We start from the raw sequence: 19347 nt of genomic DNA on the forward strand, positions 1-19347 counted from the left end.
ATCTCCCCCTTCTCCTTCAAATCTCTCTTTACGACACTCTGGTGTTAACCAATGTCTCTTATTTCCAGAGTGGGGATGACGAAGAGTACAGGAGAATATACACAACGAAAATTAAACCACGTCTGAAGTCAGAAGATGCAGCAGAAGCTGAACACACAGAAAGCAGAACCATTACCGTCACCAAAAAGGTCACAGCTTATACCGTAGATGTCACTGGACATGAGGGAGCAAGAGAGATTGACATCAGCAGCCCAGAATTTAAAGTTAAGATTCCCAGCCATCAACTCACTCATATAACAACAACAGAAATTGAAAAAGAACCTGGGAAAACCGTGATCAAAATACCACAGGTGGATTTGTCTGGGAAAACAACCCGATCAACAGACTTCAGTATGGGGATCAGAGGTAGACCTAGTGGCATCTCATATTCTGGACCAACAGTTGAATCATCCACCAAAAGGTTGGACTTTGGTGCCCCTGACGTGCACATGAGAGAGCCCAAGGTGGACACTGAGATAAATGTCTCAGGACCTCAAGTCACAGGCGCTCACCTGAGAACCCAGACAGACTTTAAACCAGCAGAAATCCAAGTTCCAGGTGTGGACGTTGTCAAATCAGTTAATGTTTCTGGCACTAGAGTCACAAGCCCAGAGAGCAGCTTGCCCAGAATCGATGCAAACGGACAGCAGGGAAACCTGGATGCAAATATTCACATTACCGGCCCTAAATTAAATGGAAAAATGGGTGTTTCAGGTATAGATGTTAAAACTGAAGTTCCAGGAGGCAAACTGCCGCAATTTGATATTTCAGGCTCCAAGATAAAAAGTGATATGGAAGGTCCCAAAGTTGATGTATCATTTTCAAAAATCAAGGGTCCTTCAGTTGATATTTCTGGCCCTAAGATTCAAAGTGATATCAAAGCTCCAAGGGTGGACATTCCTCTTTCGAGCATTGAAGGTGATATGCAGGACATTAAAGCTCCAGGAATTAACATTGAAAGCCCAGGAAAAATAAAAATGCCTGTAATGAAGATGCCTAAATTTGGCTTCTCACCTTCAGCTTCTGATACTGATGTTCGAGCACCACAGGCAGGTGTAGACGTTTCTGCACCAAAGATACAGGCTCCTCACCTGGATATCACAGCTCCATCTGTTCATATGGAAGGTCCAAAGGAAAAACTGAAATTTACAGTGCCTTCAGTGGAAGGTGCTAAAGTTGCAAAGCCACATGTGGACATGGCTCTCAAAGGACTTCAGTTGAAGGGAGTGGTGGAAGTGTCCTCTCCAACACTAGAAGGTCCCAAAGTTGGTGTCAAGGATCCCAAGACTGATCTTGCGGCTCCTGATGTTGATATTCAAAGTGGTGAAGGAAAAATAAAATTGCCCGCAATGAAATTTCCTAAATTTACTGCATCAGGTTTCAAAGGGGAAGGCCCTGGTGTGGGTGTGACGCTTCCTAAGGGGGAGGTTGCTATTGCAGGCCCCAAGGTAGACATTAGCACACCAGATATAGACATTGGAGGAGAATGGAAAGTCCCCAAATTTAGGAAGCCTGAATTAATTAGTCAGACACCAAAAATCACTATGTCAGATGTGGACCTGAGTCTGAAAGGCCCTAGCCTGAAGGGAGATGTGGGTATTTCAGGGCCAAGGATAGAAGGGGATCTGAAAGGACCCACTGTGGACATAAAAGGCCCCAAGCTAGATATAGATGCTCCTGACATTGACATCAAAGGGCCAGAAGGACACCTGAAAGGTCCCAAATTTAAGATGCCTGAAATGCACATAAAGACTCCTAAAATCTCCATGCCAGACATCGACTTGAATCTGAAGGATCCTAAACTGAAAGGAGATGTGGATGTTTCAGTGCCAAAGCTGGAAGGGGAGTTGAAAGCTCCTGGAATTGACATTAAAGGCCCCAAAGTGGACATTGATGCACCAGATGTGAATATTCACAGCCCAGATGGTAAACTGAAAATGCCTAAACTGAAAATGCCAAAATTCAGCGTGCCTGGGCTGAAAGGGGAAGGACCAGACGTGGATGTAACACTTCCAAAGGGGGAGGTGGATATTTCCAGTCCGAAGGTAGAAACTGATGCTCCAGGATTGGACGTTGAAGGACCCAAGGGAGAACTAAAAGGTCCCAAATTTAAGATGCCTGAAATGCACATCAAGACACCAAAAATCTCCATGCCAGATGTGGACATGAATCTAAATGCCCCCAAGCTGAAGGGAGATGGTGGTATTTCAGGGCCAAGGATCGCAGGGGATCTGAAAGGACCCACTGTGGACATTAAAGGCCCCAAACTAGATATTGAAGCTCCTGGCATTAACCTTGAAAATCCTGAAGGTCAGTTGGAAGGGCCCAAGTTCTCAGTGCCTTCTTGGAAAATGTCACCATCAAAAGTATCCATGTCGGATGTGGATATAAATCTGCAAGGGCCTAAGCTGAAGGGAGACATGGATGTTTCTGAACCACAAATCGGAGGTGACTTGAAGGGACCTCAGATTGACATAAAAGGCCCCAACCTAGATATAGATGCTCCTGACATTGACATCAAAGGGCCAGAAGGACACCTGAAAAGCCCCAAATTTAAGATGCCTGAAATGCACATCAAGACCCCTAAAATCTCCATGCCAGACATCGATTTGAATCTGAAGGGTCCTAAACTGAAGGGAGATGTGGATGTTTCTGTTCCAAAGAGACAAAGTGATTTGAAGGGGCCTGAGTTTGATATCAAAGGCCCCAAAGTTGACCTAGATGCACCAGATGTGGATCTTCATGGCCTAGAAGGTAAATTCAAAATGCCCAAGTTTGGAATCCCTGGGTTCAAAGGGGAGGGACCAGATGTGGATGTAAGCCTTCCAAAAGGGGAGATTGCTCTCTCAGGTCCTAAAGTAGACATTGATGCTCCTGATTTGGATATTGAAGGGCCAGAGGGAAAACTGAAAGGTCCCAAATTTAGGATGCCTGAAATGCACATCAAGGCACCCAAAATCTCCATGCCAGATGTTGATTTACACTTGAAAGGTTCTAAACTGAAGGGAGACGTGGATGTTGCTGTTCCAAAGACACAAGGTGATTTGAAAGGTCCTGAATTTGATCTTAAAGGCCCCAAAGTTGACATTGATGCACCAGATGTGGATATTCACGGTCCAGAGGGTAAACTCAAAATGCCTAAACTGAAAATGCCTAAATTTGGTGTACCTGGGCTGAAAGGGGAGGGACCAGATGTGGATATAGCACTTCCAAAGGGAGAGGTGGATATTTCTGGTCCCAAGATAGACATAGATGCTCCAGGTTTGAACATGGAAGGGCCTGAAGGACACCTGAAAGGTCCCAAATTTAAGATGCCTGAAATGCACATCAAGACCCCTAAAATCTCCATGCCTGACATCAACTTGAATCTGAAAGGCCCTAAACTGAAGGGAGATGTGGATGTTTCTGGTCCAAAGCTGGAAGGGGAATTGAAAGCTCCTGAAATTGATATCAGAGGCCCCAAAGTGGACATTGAAGCACCAGATGTGGATATTCACGGCCCAGACGGTAAACTGAAAATGCCTAAACTGAAAATGCCTAAATTTGGTGTATCTGGGCTGAAAGGGGAGAGACCAGACATGGATATAACATTTCCAAAAGGGGATGTGGGTATTTCCGGTCCCAAAGTGGACATTGATATCCCAAGTGTAGACATTGAAGGGCCAGAAGGTAAAGTGAAAGGTCCCAAGTTTAAACTGCCTGAGCTAAATATTCAGACACCCAAAGTCTCCATGCCAGATGTGGACCTAGGTTTGAAGGCACCTAAACTGAAAGGAGATATGGATATCTCTGTTCCAAAGATGGAAGGTGATTTGAAAGGACCCAGCATTGATGTTAAGGGGCCCCAAATTGATATTGAAGGTCCCCAAATGGATATTGACGTGCCTAACTTGGACTTGGAATGTCCGGAAGGCAAACTGAAAGGCCCCAAATTTAGGATGCCTAAAATGAATATCAAGGCCCCTAAAATCTCCATGCCAGATGTTGATCTGAATCTAAATGCACGTAAAAAAGGAGAGATGGATATTTCTGTTCCAAAGATGGGAGGTGATTTTAAAGGACCCAGCATTGACATTAAAGGCCCCAAAGTTGACGCTGATGTTCCTGATATTGACCTTGAATGTCCAGAAGCCAAACTGAAAATGCCAAAAATGAAGTTTCCAAAGTTTGGCATGCCTGGATTCAAAGGACAGGGCTCTGACATGGATGTGAAACTCCCTAAGGGACAGGTGGATATTTGCGGTCCCAAAGTGGATATTGATGCTCCAGGTTTGGATATTGAAGGACCAGAAGGAAAAATAAAAGGTCCCAAATTTAAGATGCCTGAAATGCACATCAAGACTCCTAAAATCTCCATGCCAGATATTGACCTAAATTTGAAAGGTCCCAGACTAAAAGGAGATGTGGATGTTTCTATTCCAAAGCTAGAAGGTGATTTGAAAGGTCCTGATGTTGACATCAAAGCCCCCTCAATAGATATTAATGCACCAGATATTGAGCTGCAGGGTTCAGGTGGAAAACTGAAAATGCCCAAAATGAAGATGCCTCAATTTAATGTGTCAGGCCCTAAACTTGAAGGACCTGATATAGATGTAAACGTGCCAAAGGGAGAGGTTGATATTTCAGCTCCCAAAGTAGATATAGAGGCTCCAGAGCTGGACATTGAAGGCCCAGAAGGCAAATGGAAAGGACCTAAATTTAAAATGCCTAAACTGAATATTAAAGCACCTAAAATCTCCATGCCAGATGTAGACCTGAATCTCAAGGCACCAAAAATGAAGGGGGAGATGGATGTTACTGTTCCAAAGATAGAAGGTGAATTGACAGGACCTGAAATTGATATTAAAGGGCCAAAATTAGACATTGAGGCACCTGATATGGATCTTGAGTGTCCTGAAGGAAAACTGAAAGGGCCCAAATTCTCAATGCCTTCTTGGAAAATGTCACCATCAAAAATATCCATGCCAGAGGTGGACTTAAATCTGAAAGGGCCCAAACTGAAGGGAGACTTGAATGTTTCTGTCCCAAAGATAGAAGGTGACTTGAAGGGACCTGAGATTGATATGAAAGGCCCCAGACTGGACATTGATGCATCTGACATCAGCATTGACAGGCCAGAAGGAAAAATGAAAGGACCCAAATTTAAAATGCCTGAAATGCACATCAAGGCCCCAAAAATCTCTGTTCCTGATGTAGACCTGAATTTAAAAGCCCCTAAAATAAAAGGGGAAGCTGATATTTCCGCTCCTAAACTTGAAGGAGATTTGAAAGGTCCTGATTTTGATTTCAAAGGCCCCAAGGTTGATATTGATGCACCAGATGTGGATACTCATGGCCCAGAGGGTAAATTCAGAATGCCCAAATTCAAGATGCCCAAATTCAGCATGCCTGGGTTCAAAGGAGAGGGACCAGACGTGGATGTGAAGCTTCCAAAAGGGGAAATGGATATTTCTGGTCCCAAAATAGACATTGATGCTCCGGAGTTGGATATTGAAGGTCCTGAAGGAAGGCTGAAAGGTCCCAAATTCAAGATGCCAGAAATGCACATCAAGGCACCCAAAATCTCCATGCCAGACATTGATTTGAATGTGAAAGGTCCCAAAATGAAGGGAGATGTGGATGTTTCCATTCCAAAGCTAGAAGGTGACTTGAAGGGTCCTGAATTTCATCTCCAAGGCCCCAAAGTTGACATTGAGGCACCAGATGTGGATGTTCACGGCCCAGAGGGTAAACTCAAAATGCCTAAATTCAAAATGCCCAAATTTGGTGTGCCTGGTTTCAAAGGGGAAGACCCTGATGTGGATGTAAAACTTCCAAAGGGGGAGGTGGATATTTCTGGGCCCAAGGTGGACATAAATGCCCCAGATTTAAACATTGAAGGTCCAGAGGGAAAGCTGAAAGGTCCCAAATTTAAGATGCCTGAAATGCACATCAAGGCACCTAAAATCTCCATGCCAGATCTTGATTTGAAGCTGAAAGGACCTAAAGTGAAGGGAGATGTGGATATGTCTGTTCCAAAGATTGAGGGTGATTTGAAAGGTCCTGAGTTTGATATCAAAGGCCCCGAAGTTGACATTGCTGCACCAGACGTGGATCTTCATGGCCCAGAGGGTAAACTCAAAATGCCTAAATTCAAAATGCCCAAGTTTGGAATGCCTGGGTTCAAAGGAGAGGGACCAGACGTGGATGTAAGCCTTCCAAAAGGGGAGATTGATCTCTCAGGTCCAAAAGTAGACATTAATGCTCCTGATTTGGAAATTGAAGGGCCAGAAGGACACATAAAAGGTCCTAAATTTAAGATGCCTGAAATGCACATCAAGACACCCAAAATCTCCATGCCAGATGTTGATTTACACTTGAAAGGCCCTAAAGTGAAGGGAGATGTGGATGTATCTGTTCCAAAGATTGAGGGTGATTTGAAAGGGCCTGAGTTTGATATCAGAGGCCCCAAAGTTGATCTTGATGCACCAGATGTGGATCTTCATGGCCCAGAGGGTAAACTCAAAATGCCTAAATTCAAAATGCCCAAATTTGGCATGCCTGGGTTCAAAGGAGAGGGACCTGATGTGGATGTAAGCCTTCCGAAAGGGGAGATTGATCTCTCAGGTCCAAAAGTAGACATTAATGCTCCTGAGTTGGATATTGAAGGGCCAGAAGGACACCTAAAAGGTCCTAAATTTAAGATGCCTGAAATGCACATCAAGGCACCCAAAATCTCCATGCCAGATGTTGATTTACACTTGAAAGGCCCTAAAGTGAAGGGAGATGTGGATGTGTCTGTTCCAAAGATTGAGGGTGATTTGAAAGGGCCTGAGTTTGATATCAAAGGCCCCAAAATTGACCTTGATGCACCAGATGTGGATCTTCATGGCCCAGAGGGTAAACTCAAAATGCCTAAATTCAAAATGCCCAAATTTGGCATGCCTGGGTTCAAAGGGGAGGGACCAGACGTGGATGTAAGCCTCCCAAAAGGGGAGATTGATCTCTCAGGTCCAAAAGTAGACATTGATGCTCCTGATTTGGAAATTGAAGGGCCAGATGGGAAATGGAAAGGTCCTAAATTTAAGATGCCTGAAATGCACATCAAGGCACCCAAAATCTCCATGCCAGATGTTGATTTACACTTGAAAGGCCCTAAAGTGAAGGGAGATGTGGATGTGTCTGTTCCAAAGATCGAGGGTGATTTGAAGGGGCCTGAGTTTGATATCAAAGGCCCCAAAGTTGACCTTGATGCACCAGATGTGGATCTTCATGGCCCAGAGGGTAAACTCAAAATGCCTAAATTCAAAATGCCCAAATTTGGCATGCCTGGGTTCAAAGGGGAGGGACCAGACGTGGATGTAAGCCTTCCAAAAGGGGAGATTGATCTTTCAGGTCCAAAAGTAGACATTGATGCTCCTGATTTGGATATTGAAGGGCCAGATGGGAAATGGAAAGGTCCTAAATTTAAGATGCCTGAAATGCACATCAAGGCACCCAAAATCTCCATGCCAGATGTTGATTTACACTTGAAAGGCCCTAAAGTGAAGGGAGATGTGGATGTGTCTGTTCCAAAGATTGAGGGTGATTTGAAGGGGCCTGAGTTTGATATCAGAGGCCCCAAAGTTGATCTTGATGCACCAGACGTGGATCTTCATGGCCCAGAGGGTAAACTCAAAATGCCTAAATTCAAAATGCCCAAATTTGGCATGCCTGGATTCAAAGGGGAGGGCCCTGATGTGGATATAAAACTTCCAAAGGGGGAGGTGGATATTTCTGGGCCCAAGGTAGACATAGATGCCCCAGATTTGAACATTGAAGGTCCAGAGGGAAAGTTGAAAGGTCCCAAATTTAAGATGCCTGATATGCATTTCAATGTTCCTAAAATCTCCATGCCAGACATTGATTTGAATATGAAAGGTCCTAAATTGAAGGGGGATGTGGATGTTTCTGTACCAAAGCTAGAAGGGGATTTGAAAGGGCCTGAGTTTGATATCAAAGGTCCCAAAGTGGACATAGATGCCCCTGATGTGGAGATTGAAGGTCCAGATGGGAAATGGAAAGGCCCCAAATTTAAGATGCCCGACATGCATTTTAAAGCACCTAAAATCTCCATGCCAGACATTAACCTTAATTTGAGAGGCCCTAAAGTGAAGGGTGATGTGGATGTCTCTGTTCCAAAACTAGAAGGGGATTTGAAGGGGCCTGAGGTGGATATCAGGGGCCCTAAATTGGACATAGATGCCCCTGATGTGGAGATTGAAGGCCCTGATGGGAAATGGAAAGGTCCTAAATTTAAGATGCCTGAGATGCACATCAAGGCACCTAAAATCTCCATGCCAGATGTTGATTTACACTTGAAAGGTCCTAAAGTGAAGGGAGATGTGGATGTGTCTGTTCCAAAGATTGAGGGTGATTTGAAGGGGCCTGAGTTTGATATCAAAGGCCCCAAAGTTGACCTTGATGCACCAGATGTGGATCTTCATGGCCCAGAGGGTAAACTCAAAATGCCTAAATTCAAAATGCCGAAATTTGGCATGCCTGGGTTCAAAGGGGAGGGACCAGACGTGGATGTAAGCCTTCCAAAAGGGGAGATTGATCTCTCAGGTCCAAAAGTAGACATTGATGCTCCTGATTTGGAAATTGAAGGGCCAGATGGGAAATGGAAAGGTCCTAAATTTAAGATGCCTGAAATGCACTTCAAGGCACCCAAAATCTCCATGCCAGATGTTGACTTACGCTTGAAAGGCCCTAAAGTGAAGGGAGATGTGGATGTGTCTGTTCCAAAGATTGAGGGTGAATTGAAGGGGCCTGAGTGTGATATCAAAGGCCCCAAAGTTGACCTTGATGCACCAGATGTGGATCTTCATGGCCCAGAGGGTAAACTCAAAATGCCCAAATTCAAAATGCCCAAATTTGGCATGCCTGGGTTCAAAGGGGAGGCACCAGATGTGGATGTAAGCCTTCCAAAAGGGGAGATTGATCTCTCAGGTCCAAAAGTAGACATTGATGCTCCTGATTTGGAAATTGAAGGGCCAGATGGGAAATGGAAAGGTCCTAAATTTAAGATGCCTGAAATGCACATCAAGGCACCCAAAATCTCCATGCCAGATGTTGATTTACACTTGAAAGGCCCTAAAATGAAGGGAGATGTGGATGTGTCTGTTCCAACGATCGAGGGTGATTTGAAGGGGCCTGAGTTTGATATCAAAGGCCCCAAAGTTGATCTTGATGCACCAGATGTGGATCTTCATGGCCCAGAGGGTAAACTCAAAATGCCTAAATTCAAAATGCCCAAGTTTGGAATGTCTGGGTTGAAAGGGGAGGCACCAGACATGGATGTAAGCCTTCCAAAAGGGGAGATTGATCTTTCAGGTCCAAAAGTAGACATTGATGCTCCTGATTTGGAAATTGAAGGGCCAGATGGGAAATGGAAAGGTCCTAAATTTAAGATGCCTGAAATGCACATCAAGGCACCCAAAATCTCCATGCCAGATGTTGATTTACACTTGAAAGGCCCTAAAGTGAAGGGAGATGTGGATGTGTCTGTTCCAAAGATTGAGGGTGATTTGAAGGGGCCTGAGTTTGATATCAAAGGCCCCAAAGTTGATCTTGATGCACCAGACGTGGATCTTCATGGCCCAGAGGGTAAACTCAAAATGCCTAAATTCAAAATGCCCAAATTTGGCATGCCTGGGTTCAAAGGGGAGGGACCAGATGTGGATATAAAACTTCCAAAGGGGGAGGTGGATATTTCTGGGCCCAAGGTAGACTTAGATGCCCCAGATTTGAACATTGAAGGTCCAGAGGGAAAACTGAAAGGTCCCAAATTTAAGATGCCTGATATGCATTTCAATGTTCCTAAAATCTCCATGCCAGACATTGATTTGAATTTGAAAGGTCCTAAACTGAAGGGGGATGTGGATGTTTCTGTACCAAAGCTAGAAGGGGATTTGAAAGGGCCTGAGTTTGATATCAAAGGTCCCAAAGTGGACATAGATGCCCCTGATGTGGAGATTGAAGGTCCAGATGGGAAATGGAAAGGCCCCAAATTTAAGATGCCCGACATGCATTTTAAAGCACCTAAAATCTCCATGCCAGACATTGACTTTAATTTGAAAGGCCCTAAAGTGAAGGGTGATGTGGATGTTTCTGTACCAAAACTTGAAGGGGATTTGAAGGGGCCTGAGGTTGATATCAGAGGCCCTAAATTGGACATAGATGCCCCGGATGTGGAGATTGAAGGCCCTGATGGGAAATGGAAAGGTCCTAAATTTAAGATGCCTGAGATGCACATCAAGGCTCCCAAAATCTCCATGCCAGATGTTGATTTACACCTGAAAGGTCCTAAAGTGAAGGGAGATGTGGATGTGTCTGTTCCAAAGATCGAGGGTGATTTGAAGGGGCCTGAGTTTGATATCAAAGGCCCCAAAGTTGACCTGGATGCACCAGACGTGGATCTTCATGGCCCAGAGGGTAAACTCAAAATGCCTAAATTCAAAATGCCCAAGTTTGGAATGCCAGGGTTCAAAGGAGAGGCACCAGACATGGATGTAAGCCTTCCAAAAGGGGAGATTGATCTCTCAGGTCCAAAAGTAGACATTGATGCTCCTGATTTGGAAATTGAAGGGCCAGATGGGAAATGGAAAGGTCCTAAATTTAAGATGCCTGAGATGCACATCAAGGCACCCAAAATCTCCATGCCAGATGTTGATTTACACCTGAAAGGTCCTAAAGTGAAGGGAGATGTGGATGTGTCTGTTCCAAAGATCGAGGGTGATTTGAAGGGGCCTGAGTTTGATATCAAAGGCCCCAAAGTTGACCTTGATGCACCAGACGTGGATCTTCATGGCCCAGAGGGTAAACTCAAAATGCCTAAATTCAAAATGCCCAAGTTTGGAATGCCAGGGTTCAAAGGAGAGGCACCAGACATGGATGTAAGCCTTCCAAAAGGGGAGATTGATCTTTCAGGTCCAAAAGTAGACATTGATGCTCCTGATTTGGAAATTGAAGGGCCAGATGGGAAATGGAAAGGTCCTAAATTTAAGATGCCTGAAATGCACATCAAGGCACCCAAAATCTCCATGCCAGATGTTGATTTACACTTGAAAGGCCCTAAAGTGAAGGGAGATGTGGATGTGTCTGTTCCAAAGATCGAGGGTGATTTGAAGGGGCCTGAGTTTGATATCAAAGGCCCTAAAATTGATCTTGATGCACCAGATGTGGATCTTCATGGCCCAGAGGGTAAACTCAAAATGCCTAAATTCAAAATGCCCAAATTTGGAATGTCTGGGTTGAAAGGGGAGGTACCAGACATGGATGTAAGCCTTCCAAAAGGGGAGATTGATCTCTCAGGTCCAAAAGTAGACATTGATGCTCCTGATTTGGATATTGAAGGACCAGAAGGAAAATGGAAAGGTCCTAAATTTAAGAAGCCTGAAATGCATTTTAACGTTCCTAAAATATCCATGCCAGATATTGATTTAAATTTGAAAGGTCCTAAACTGAAGGGAGATGTGGATGTTTCTCTTCCCAAAGTAGGGGGTGATTTGAAAGCTCCCAAAGTTGAAGTGAAAGGACCAGATATTGATCTTGACGCTCCAAAACTTGATATAGAAGGAAAGACAAAAAAATCAAGATTTAAACTTCCTAAATTCAGTTTTTCTGGCCCTAAAGTTCAAACCCCTGAGGTGGATGTGAAACTTAAGAAATCTGATATTGATATTTCTGGACCAAAGGTGGATGTGAGTGCTCCAGATGTGGATATTCAGGGGAAAGCAAAAGGATCTAAATTTAAAATGCCTTTCCTGAGTATTTCATCACCTAAAGTGTCAATGCCAGACGTGGAGTTAAATCTGAAAGGGCCTAAACTGAAAGGAGACCTAGATGTTTCTGGCCCAAAGTTAGAAGGGGATTTAAAAGGGCCTGAAGTTGACATCAAAAGCCCCCAAATAGACATCAATGTACCAGATGTTGATATTCACGGCCCAGAGGGTAAACTCAAAATGCCCAAATTGAAAATGCCTAAATTTGGCACACCTGGGCTCAAAGGAGAGGCACCAGATGTGGATGTAAAACTTCCGAAAGGGGAGGTGGATGTTTCAGGTCCCAAGATAGACATTGATGCTCCAGATTTGGAAATTGAAGGTCCTGATGGAAAACTGAAAGGCCCCAAATTTAAGATGCCTGAAATGCATTTCACTGTTCCTAAAATCTCCATGCCAGACATTGATTTGAATTTGAAAGGTCCTAAATTGAAGGGGGATGTGGATGTTTCTGTACCAAAGCTAGAAGGGGATTTGAAAGGGCCTGAGTTTGATATCAAAGGTCCCAAAGTGGACATAGATGCCCCTGATGTGGAGATTGAAGGTCCTGAAGGAAAATGGAAAGGCCCCAAATTTAAGATGCCTGAAATGAATATCAAGGCACCGAAAGTCTCAATGCCTGACATTGATTTTAACCTCAAGAGCCCTAAACTGAAGGGAGACATAGATGTTTCTGGCCCTAAGCTGGAAGGAGATTTGAAGGGGCCTGAAATTGATATCAGAAGTCCCAAAGTGGACATTGGTGCACCAAACGCAGATATTCACGGCCCAGAGGGTAAACTCAAAATGCCTAAATTCAGAATGCCCAAATTTGGAATGCCTGGGTTCAAAGGAGAGGGACCAGATGTGGATGTAAGCCTTCCAAAGGGGGAGATTGATATTTCAGGACCTAAAATAGACATTGATGCTCCTGATGTGGAGATTGAAGGACCAGAAGGAAAATGGAAAGGTCCAAAATTTAAGATGCCTGAAATGAATATTAAGGCCCCTAAAATCTCCATGCCAGATGTTGATTTGAATTTGAAAGGCCCTAAATTGAAGGGTGATGTGGATGTTTCTGTTCCAAAATTAGAAGGGGATTTGAAAGGCCCAGAAGTCGATATCAAAGGCCCTAAACTGGACATAGATGCCCCTGATGTGGAGATTGAAGGCCCAGAGGGAAAATGGAAAGGCCCCAAATTTAAAATGCCCGACATGCATTTTAAAGCGCCTAAAATCTCCATGCCAGACTTTGATTTGAACCTGAGAGGCCCTAAAGTAAAGGGGGATGTGGATGTTTCTGTACCAGATTTTGAAGGTGATATGAAAGGCCCAGAAGTTGATATTAAAGGTCCCAAATTGGACATAGATGCTCCAGATCTTGACATTGATGGTCCAGAGGGAAAGCTGAAAGGTCCTAAATTTAAGATGCCTGAGATGCATTTCAAGGCACCTAAAATCTCCATGCCAGACATTGATTTGAATTTGAAAGGTCCTAAATTGAAGGGGGATGTGGATGTTTCTGTTCCAAAATTAGAAGGGGATTTGAAAGGGCCTGAGTTTGATATCAAAGGTCCCAAAATGGACATAGATGCCCCTGATGTGGAGATTGAAGGCCCTGATGAGAAATGGAAAGGCCCCAAATTTAAGATGCCTGACATGCATTTTAAAGCACCTAAAATCTCCATGCCAGACATTGACTTTAATTTGAAAGGTCCTAAAGTGAAGGGGGATGTGGATGTTTCTGTTCCACAACTAGAAGGGGATTTGAAGGGGCCTGAGGTTGATATCAGAGGCCCTAAATTGGACATAGATGCCCCTGATGTGGAGATTGAAGGCCCTGATGGGAAATGGAAAGGCCCCAAATTTAAGATGCCTGACATGCATTTTAAAGCACCTAAAATCTCCATGCCAGACATTGACTTTAATTTGAAAGGTCCTAAAGTGAAGGGGGATGTGGATGTTTCTGTTCCAAAACTAGAAGGGGACTTGAAGGGGCCTGAGGTTGATATCAGAGGCCCTAAATTGGATGTGGACTTCAACCTTAAGGGCCCTAATCTGAAAGGAGATCTAGATGTTTCTGGACCTAAGTTGGAAGGGGATTTGAAAGGTCCTGAATTTGATATCAAAGGTCCCAAAGTGAACATTGATGCCCCAGACATTGATATTCATGGCCCAGAAGGAAAACTGAAAATGCCCCAAATGAAATTTCCTAAATTCAGCATGCCTGGGTTCAAAGGGGAAGGCCCAGATGTGGATGTAAATCTCCCAGAAGGAGGGGTTGATATTTCGGGTCCTAAGATAGACATTGATGCCCCCAATTTGGATATTGAAGGGCCTGAAGGAAAATTGAAAGGTCCCAAATTTAAAATGCCTGAAATGCACATCAAGGCACCTAAAATCTCCATGCCAGACATTGATTTAAATTTAAAAGGCCCTAAAATTAAAGGAGACGTGGATGTTTCTGTCCCTAAGATAGAAGGTGATTTAAAAGGTCCAGAGATAGACATTAAATCCCCCAAAATGTCTGTTGATGTTCCTCATCTTGACATTGAAGGTCCAGAAGGAAAACTGAAAGGTCCTAACTTTAAGATGCCAGAAATGCACATTAAAGCACCCAAAATCTCCATGCCAGATATAGACCTGAATCTAAAGGCACCTAAACTGAAAGGAGACCTAGATCTTTCTGGTCCAAAAATAGAGGGTGATTTGAAAGGTCCTGAATTTGATATCAAAGGTCCCAAAGTGGACATTGATGCACCAGACATCGATATTCATGGCCCTGAAGGAAAACTGAAGTTACCCAAAATGAAGCTGCCTAAATTCAGTACGCCTGAGTTCCAAGGGGAAGGCCCAGATGTGGATGTAAGTCTTCCAAAGGGAGAGATTGATATTTCAGGTCCTAAGATAGATATTGGCGCTCCTGATTTGGACATTGAAGGTCCCGAAGGAAAACTGAAAGGGCCAAAATTTAAGATGCCTGAGATGCATTTTAAGACACCCAAAATCTCAATGCCAGACATTGACTTAAATTTGAAAGGTCATAAAATGAAGGGGGACTTTGATGTTTCTGTTCCCAAGATTGAGGGTAATCTTAAAGGTCCTGAAGTTGATATCAAAGGCCCAGAATTTGGGATTAGAAGTCCTGAGCTTGATGTTGAGTGTCCAGATGTGACCACTGAGGGCCTTGAGGGAAATGTTAAACTTCCCAAATTTAAGAAACCAAAATTTGGTTTTGGAATTAAAAGTCCTAAGGCAGAAATCAAATCTCCTGAAGTGGATATTGCTGTCCCGGAAGGTGAACTGAATGTGGAGTCTCCTGATATTGGCATTTCTGGCAAAGGAAAGAAAAGCAAATTTAAAATGCCTAAACTTCATATGAGTGGCCCTAAAATTAAAGGAAAGAAGGGTGGATTTGATATGAATCTACCCAGTGGTGAGATTGATGCAAATTTGAAATCTCCTGATTTAGATCTGAATGTAACTGGCCCAGAGGCAACAATAAAAGGAGATATTAATGTCAAATCCCCCAAAGGAAAGAAACCAATGTTTGGGAAAATCTCTTTTCCAGATGTTGAGTTTGATATTAAATCACCTAAGTTCAAAGCTGATGCTTCTGTGACAGCTCCTAAAATGGAAGGAGAATTTAAAGCACCTGATTTGGAGGTTTCCACACCAGGTATCAAAGGTGATATAAAGTCACCAGGTCTTAACGTTACAGCTCCAAGTATCAGCGCGAATCTCCCTGATGTTAACATTAGAGGTCCTGATATCAATCTTAAGAAACCTAAGGTCAAACTTCCAAGTGGAAATATTGATATAGCTGGTCCAAAAATGGAAGGTGATCTGAGAATCCCAGGTATTGACGCAAACATTAATGCCCCTGACATGAAACTTAAAGGACCTACAGTGAATCTGCCTTCGGTGGACGTTTCTGCTCCTTCATTCTCTGCATCTGATCTTGATATTAACTTGAAAGGACCAAAAGTAAAAGGTGATGTCAGTCTTCCCACAGCAGAACTGGAAGGTCCAGAAGGAAAACTAAAATTTCCCAAGTTCTCACTGCCCAAGATAGGGAAACCAGGTCTGAATTTAGAAGGAGCTGATGTGCAGCTCCCCTCGGCAAGTGTGGATGTTTCAGTTCCGAGTATTGAAGGAGGTGTGAGTGTTCCTGCAGCTGAAGGACTAGATGCAAAACTGAAGGGACCTAAGGTGACTATGCCATCAGTAAACCTTTCAATGCCCCAAGTCTCTGGACCTGATTTTGATGTAAATGTGAAAGGACCAAAACTAAAAGGAGACCTGGATGTTTCTAGTGACCTTAAAGGTCCAAAGGTGGACATACATGCACCAGATGTTGATATGAAAGGCTTTGGAGGAAAGCTTAAAATGCCCAAGTTTAAATCTCCAACTTTGGAGGGACCTCAAGCAGATCTGAACATGAAAGGGGACACTGGATTTTCTGCCCCGCAAATTGACGGGGGCATGAAAGTGCCAGGCATGGATGTACATCTCGGTGCCCCAGATCTTGATATCAAAGAGCCTACAGTGAAAATGCCATCAGTAGGTATTTCTGCCCCAGATTTTGATGTAAATTTGAAAGGACCAAACTTAAAAGGAGATCTTGATCTTTCTGGTGGCATTAAATACCCAAAGGTGGCTGTAGATGCACCAGATGTTAACTTGGAAGGTCCAGGAGGTGCAATTAAACTTCCTTCACTGAAGCTCCCCCAATTTGGCATTTCTACTCCTCATGTTGAGGGGTCTGACATGGGTGTTAATATTGAAGGACCACAAATTAAAGGAGACCTTACTGGCTCAGGGATTGATGGAGAATTGAAAGGGCCTACATTTAAAATGCAACCACTTAAAGTTTCAGCTCCAAAAATCTCTGCACCTGACATTGACTTTAACTTAAAAGGACCAAACCTAAAGGGTGATGTTAATATTGCTGGTGATGTTAAAGGCCCAAAAGTTGGAGTGGAAGCACCAGATATCAGCATCAAAAGTTCAAGTGGAAATATGCAAATACCGTCGGTTAAACTGCCCAAATGTGACATTTCAGGTTCCCAAGGCATGAAGGTTTCTGGGGTGGGTATTGCTGCTGATGCTCCTGATGTCAGTTTAACAGGTCCTGCCTTCAGTGTATCAGCACCAAAAGTTTCTGGGTCAGATTTTGATGTAAATTTGAAAGAGCCTAAAATCAAAGGAGGTTTTGGCATTTCTGGAGACATGAAAGCTCCTGATGTAAATGTTGGGGCACCACACTTGGGCATTCAGCATTCAGGTGGTGAATTCAAAGGGCCACAGCTTTCATCTTCTGGTTTTGATGTAGAAATGAATGTGCCAAATGTTGCAGGGGGTCTTCATGTTTCTGGACCAAAGATAGAGGGTAGTCTGAAAGGTCCCAAGGTAGGAATCAAAGGTCCTGGCAGAGATATGAATTTTCCACAAAGTAACTTAGAAAGTGCATCAGGAAAAGTGACATTCCCCAGGATGAAATTGCCTAAATTTGTGTCTTCAGGACATGAGGTAACAGGAAGAGAAGTAGGGGTTGATGTTAACTTCCCTCAGCCAGATGCCAGTATCCATGCTGGTGCGGTGGAGGCTGAGTTTGAAGAGCCAGATGTCAAACTTAAGAAATCTAAAATTAAGATGCCAAAGTTTAATTTTTCAAAACCTAAAGGCAAAGGCGCCAGTGTTGGCTCACCAGAAGCCTCCGTGTCCATTTCAGGATCTAAAGGAGATTTGAAAAGTTCCAAGGCAAGTCTAGGTTCTATGGAGGGTGAACTGGGGGGAGGAGAGGCTGCTGCCGCTTCACCTAAAGGGAAGTTTTCGTTATTTAAAAGCAAAAAGCCACGTCATCGGTCATCTTCCTTTAGCGATGAACATTCCTCCCAGTCAACCCCCACTGGCACCTTGGAGTTTGAGTGCAGCTCAGGAGCAGAGAAAGAAAAGCAGGCCAAGATGAAATTTGGAACATTTGGAGGGATAGGATCAAAAAATAAAGGTTCTTATGAGGTAACTGGAAGTGACGATGAAGCAGGAAAGATACCAGGGAGTGGGGTATCGTTAACGTCCAAGAAATCCCGTCTGTCTTCCTCTTCGAGTAATGACAGCGGGACAAAGGGGGGGTTCCAAGTGCCAGCGGTAGAACTGACCGTTGCCAAAAAGAAAGAGTAAAGCGTCCGTGTAAATATGTCTGTGTATATATATATACCTTCTGTGTGTTTGTATATAAATTTCATAGCTTGAAATATTTTCAACGTCAGCAATAAAATGAGTGGCACCTAGTGAAATGTTAGACTTCATGTTGCCTACCCAAAAGAGAGGAGAGTTTAAAAGCAAGTGACCTTGGAGCTGTACCACAGTTCATCTGATGTATTTGAAAGTTTTGTGTTCATGACTTTGGTTTGCGCATTAAATGCTGAGAGCTTAAGTTTACTAGCAAGCTATTTTGATATCCTTTTCATTTTACTGGATATTTTCAGTGTTGGTTTATGGAAATAATGTTTCCATTTTAATTACCTTTTGGCTTTTATTTGCAGGGCTTACATTTCTATAATGAGAATGGATATATTGAAAACAGTGTAAAATATATAGATACAACTGAAATATGTCACTTCCCCTTGTAATGTGGGGTTTAAAATGACACGGAGTGTTTATCACAGAAAGCTATGGTTTCTATTAGCTTTGATAGTTGTGGTGGTAAGAAAAGTACCCCAGTTTAATTTAAGACTAGTGAATCCTGGTTGCTTATGATGAAAAACAGAATTTACCAATAAATGACTAACCTGTTTTGGTTGGATTTGACTGACACCATCTTAGTTGTCTCCGTATGTTTGTTTCATTATTTGTATTATAAGAGAGGACTTTTCTTAGTTATGGTGCAAAAATCTGTGACTGCCACTTTTCTGATATTTGTTATAATTTCTGTTAACAAATGTATCTTGATTTAAAAAAAATCTTTCAGCACTTTAATGGCAAATGAATTGAGAATGTAAGAAGATTGATCTTGTAAAATGCAAATAAACTGTTTATTAACCTTGCTCCTCTGTCGCTTTGCTGTTGTAGGTGGTGGGGGTTAAAATGCTCCAGCTGTACCTCTCCCCTATCCCCCAAGACACGTGCAAAAGCTTCCCAGTGCCTAGCTCTCTGCTCCCATCCCCTGGATGCAGCTGGAACTGACCCTATCTGGACTCCTTTCCCTCCTCTGCCTCACCTCCTTTGGACACAGGTGCTCTAGCTGATACACCTGGCTCCCCTGCTTTTGCCCTCTCTGATCCCCACCTATAGCCCGTTTACCCCCTGCCAGACACAGCCACTAAAGCTGTCCCATCCTGCAGACACAAGTGGAACAGGCCTGATGCCATGCTCCCTTCCCTTCTGGTCCCCAGCCTCCTGGACACAACTGGAATCACTCCTACATAGGGAGGAGAGGATAACAACACCCAGTGACCACTCCCAACCCAGGATGGGCAAATCCTCCAGCAAATCCACATCAGACACTGGAAGGGTCTGGTGG

General features: G+C 43.5%; 1 protein-coding gene across 4 annotated transcripts in view; it reads left to right on the top strand.

The window, feature by feature from the left end:
• Positions 1-18871, top strand: part of AHNAK (AHNAK nucleoprotein) — a 36711-nt gene extending 17840 nt beyond the window's left edge. For 2 of the 4 annotated variants that reach the window (XM_037905643.2, XM_043551873.1), the window contains exon 5: positions 69-18871. In XM_037905643.2, coding sequence (XP_037761571.1) covers positions 69-18005 — 17937 coding nt within the window. In that variant the 3' untranslated portion in view covers positions 18006-18871. The remainder of the gene's footprint in view (positions 1-68) is intronic. The other 2 variants (XM_037905646.2, XM_043551874.1) reach the window with 2 other exon arrangements.
• Positions 18872-19347: the final 476 nt, after the last annotated feature.

Source organism: Chelonia mydas, chromosome 7 (assembly GCF_015237465.2).
Source record: "Chelonia mydas isolate rCheMyd1 chromosome 7, rCheMyd1.pri.v2, whole genome shotgun sequence".
Taxonomy (NCBI): Eukaryota; Metazoa; Chordata; order Testudines; family Cheloniidae; genus Chelonia; species Chelonia mydas.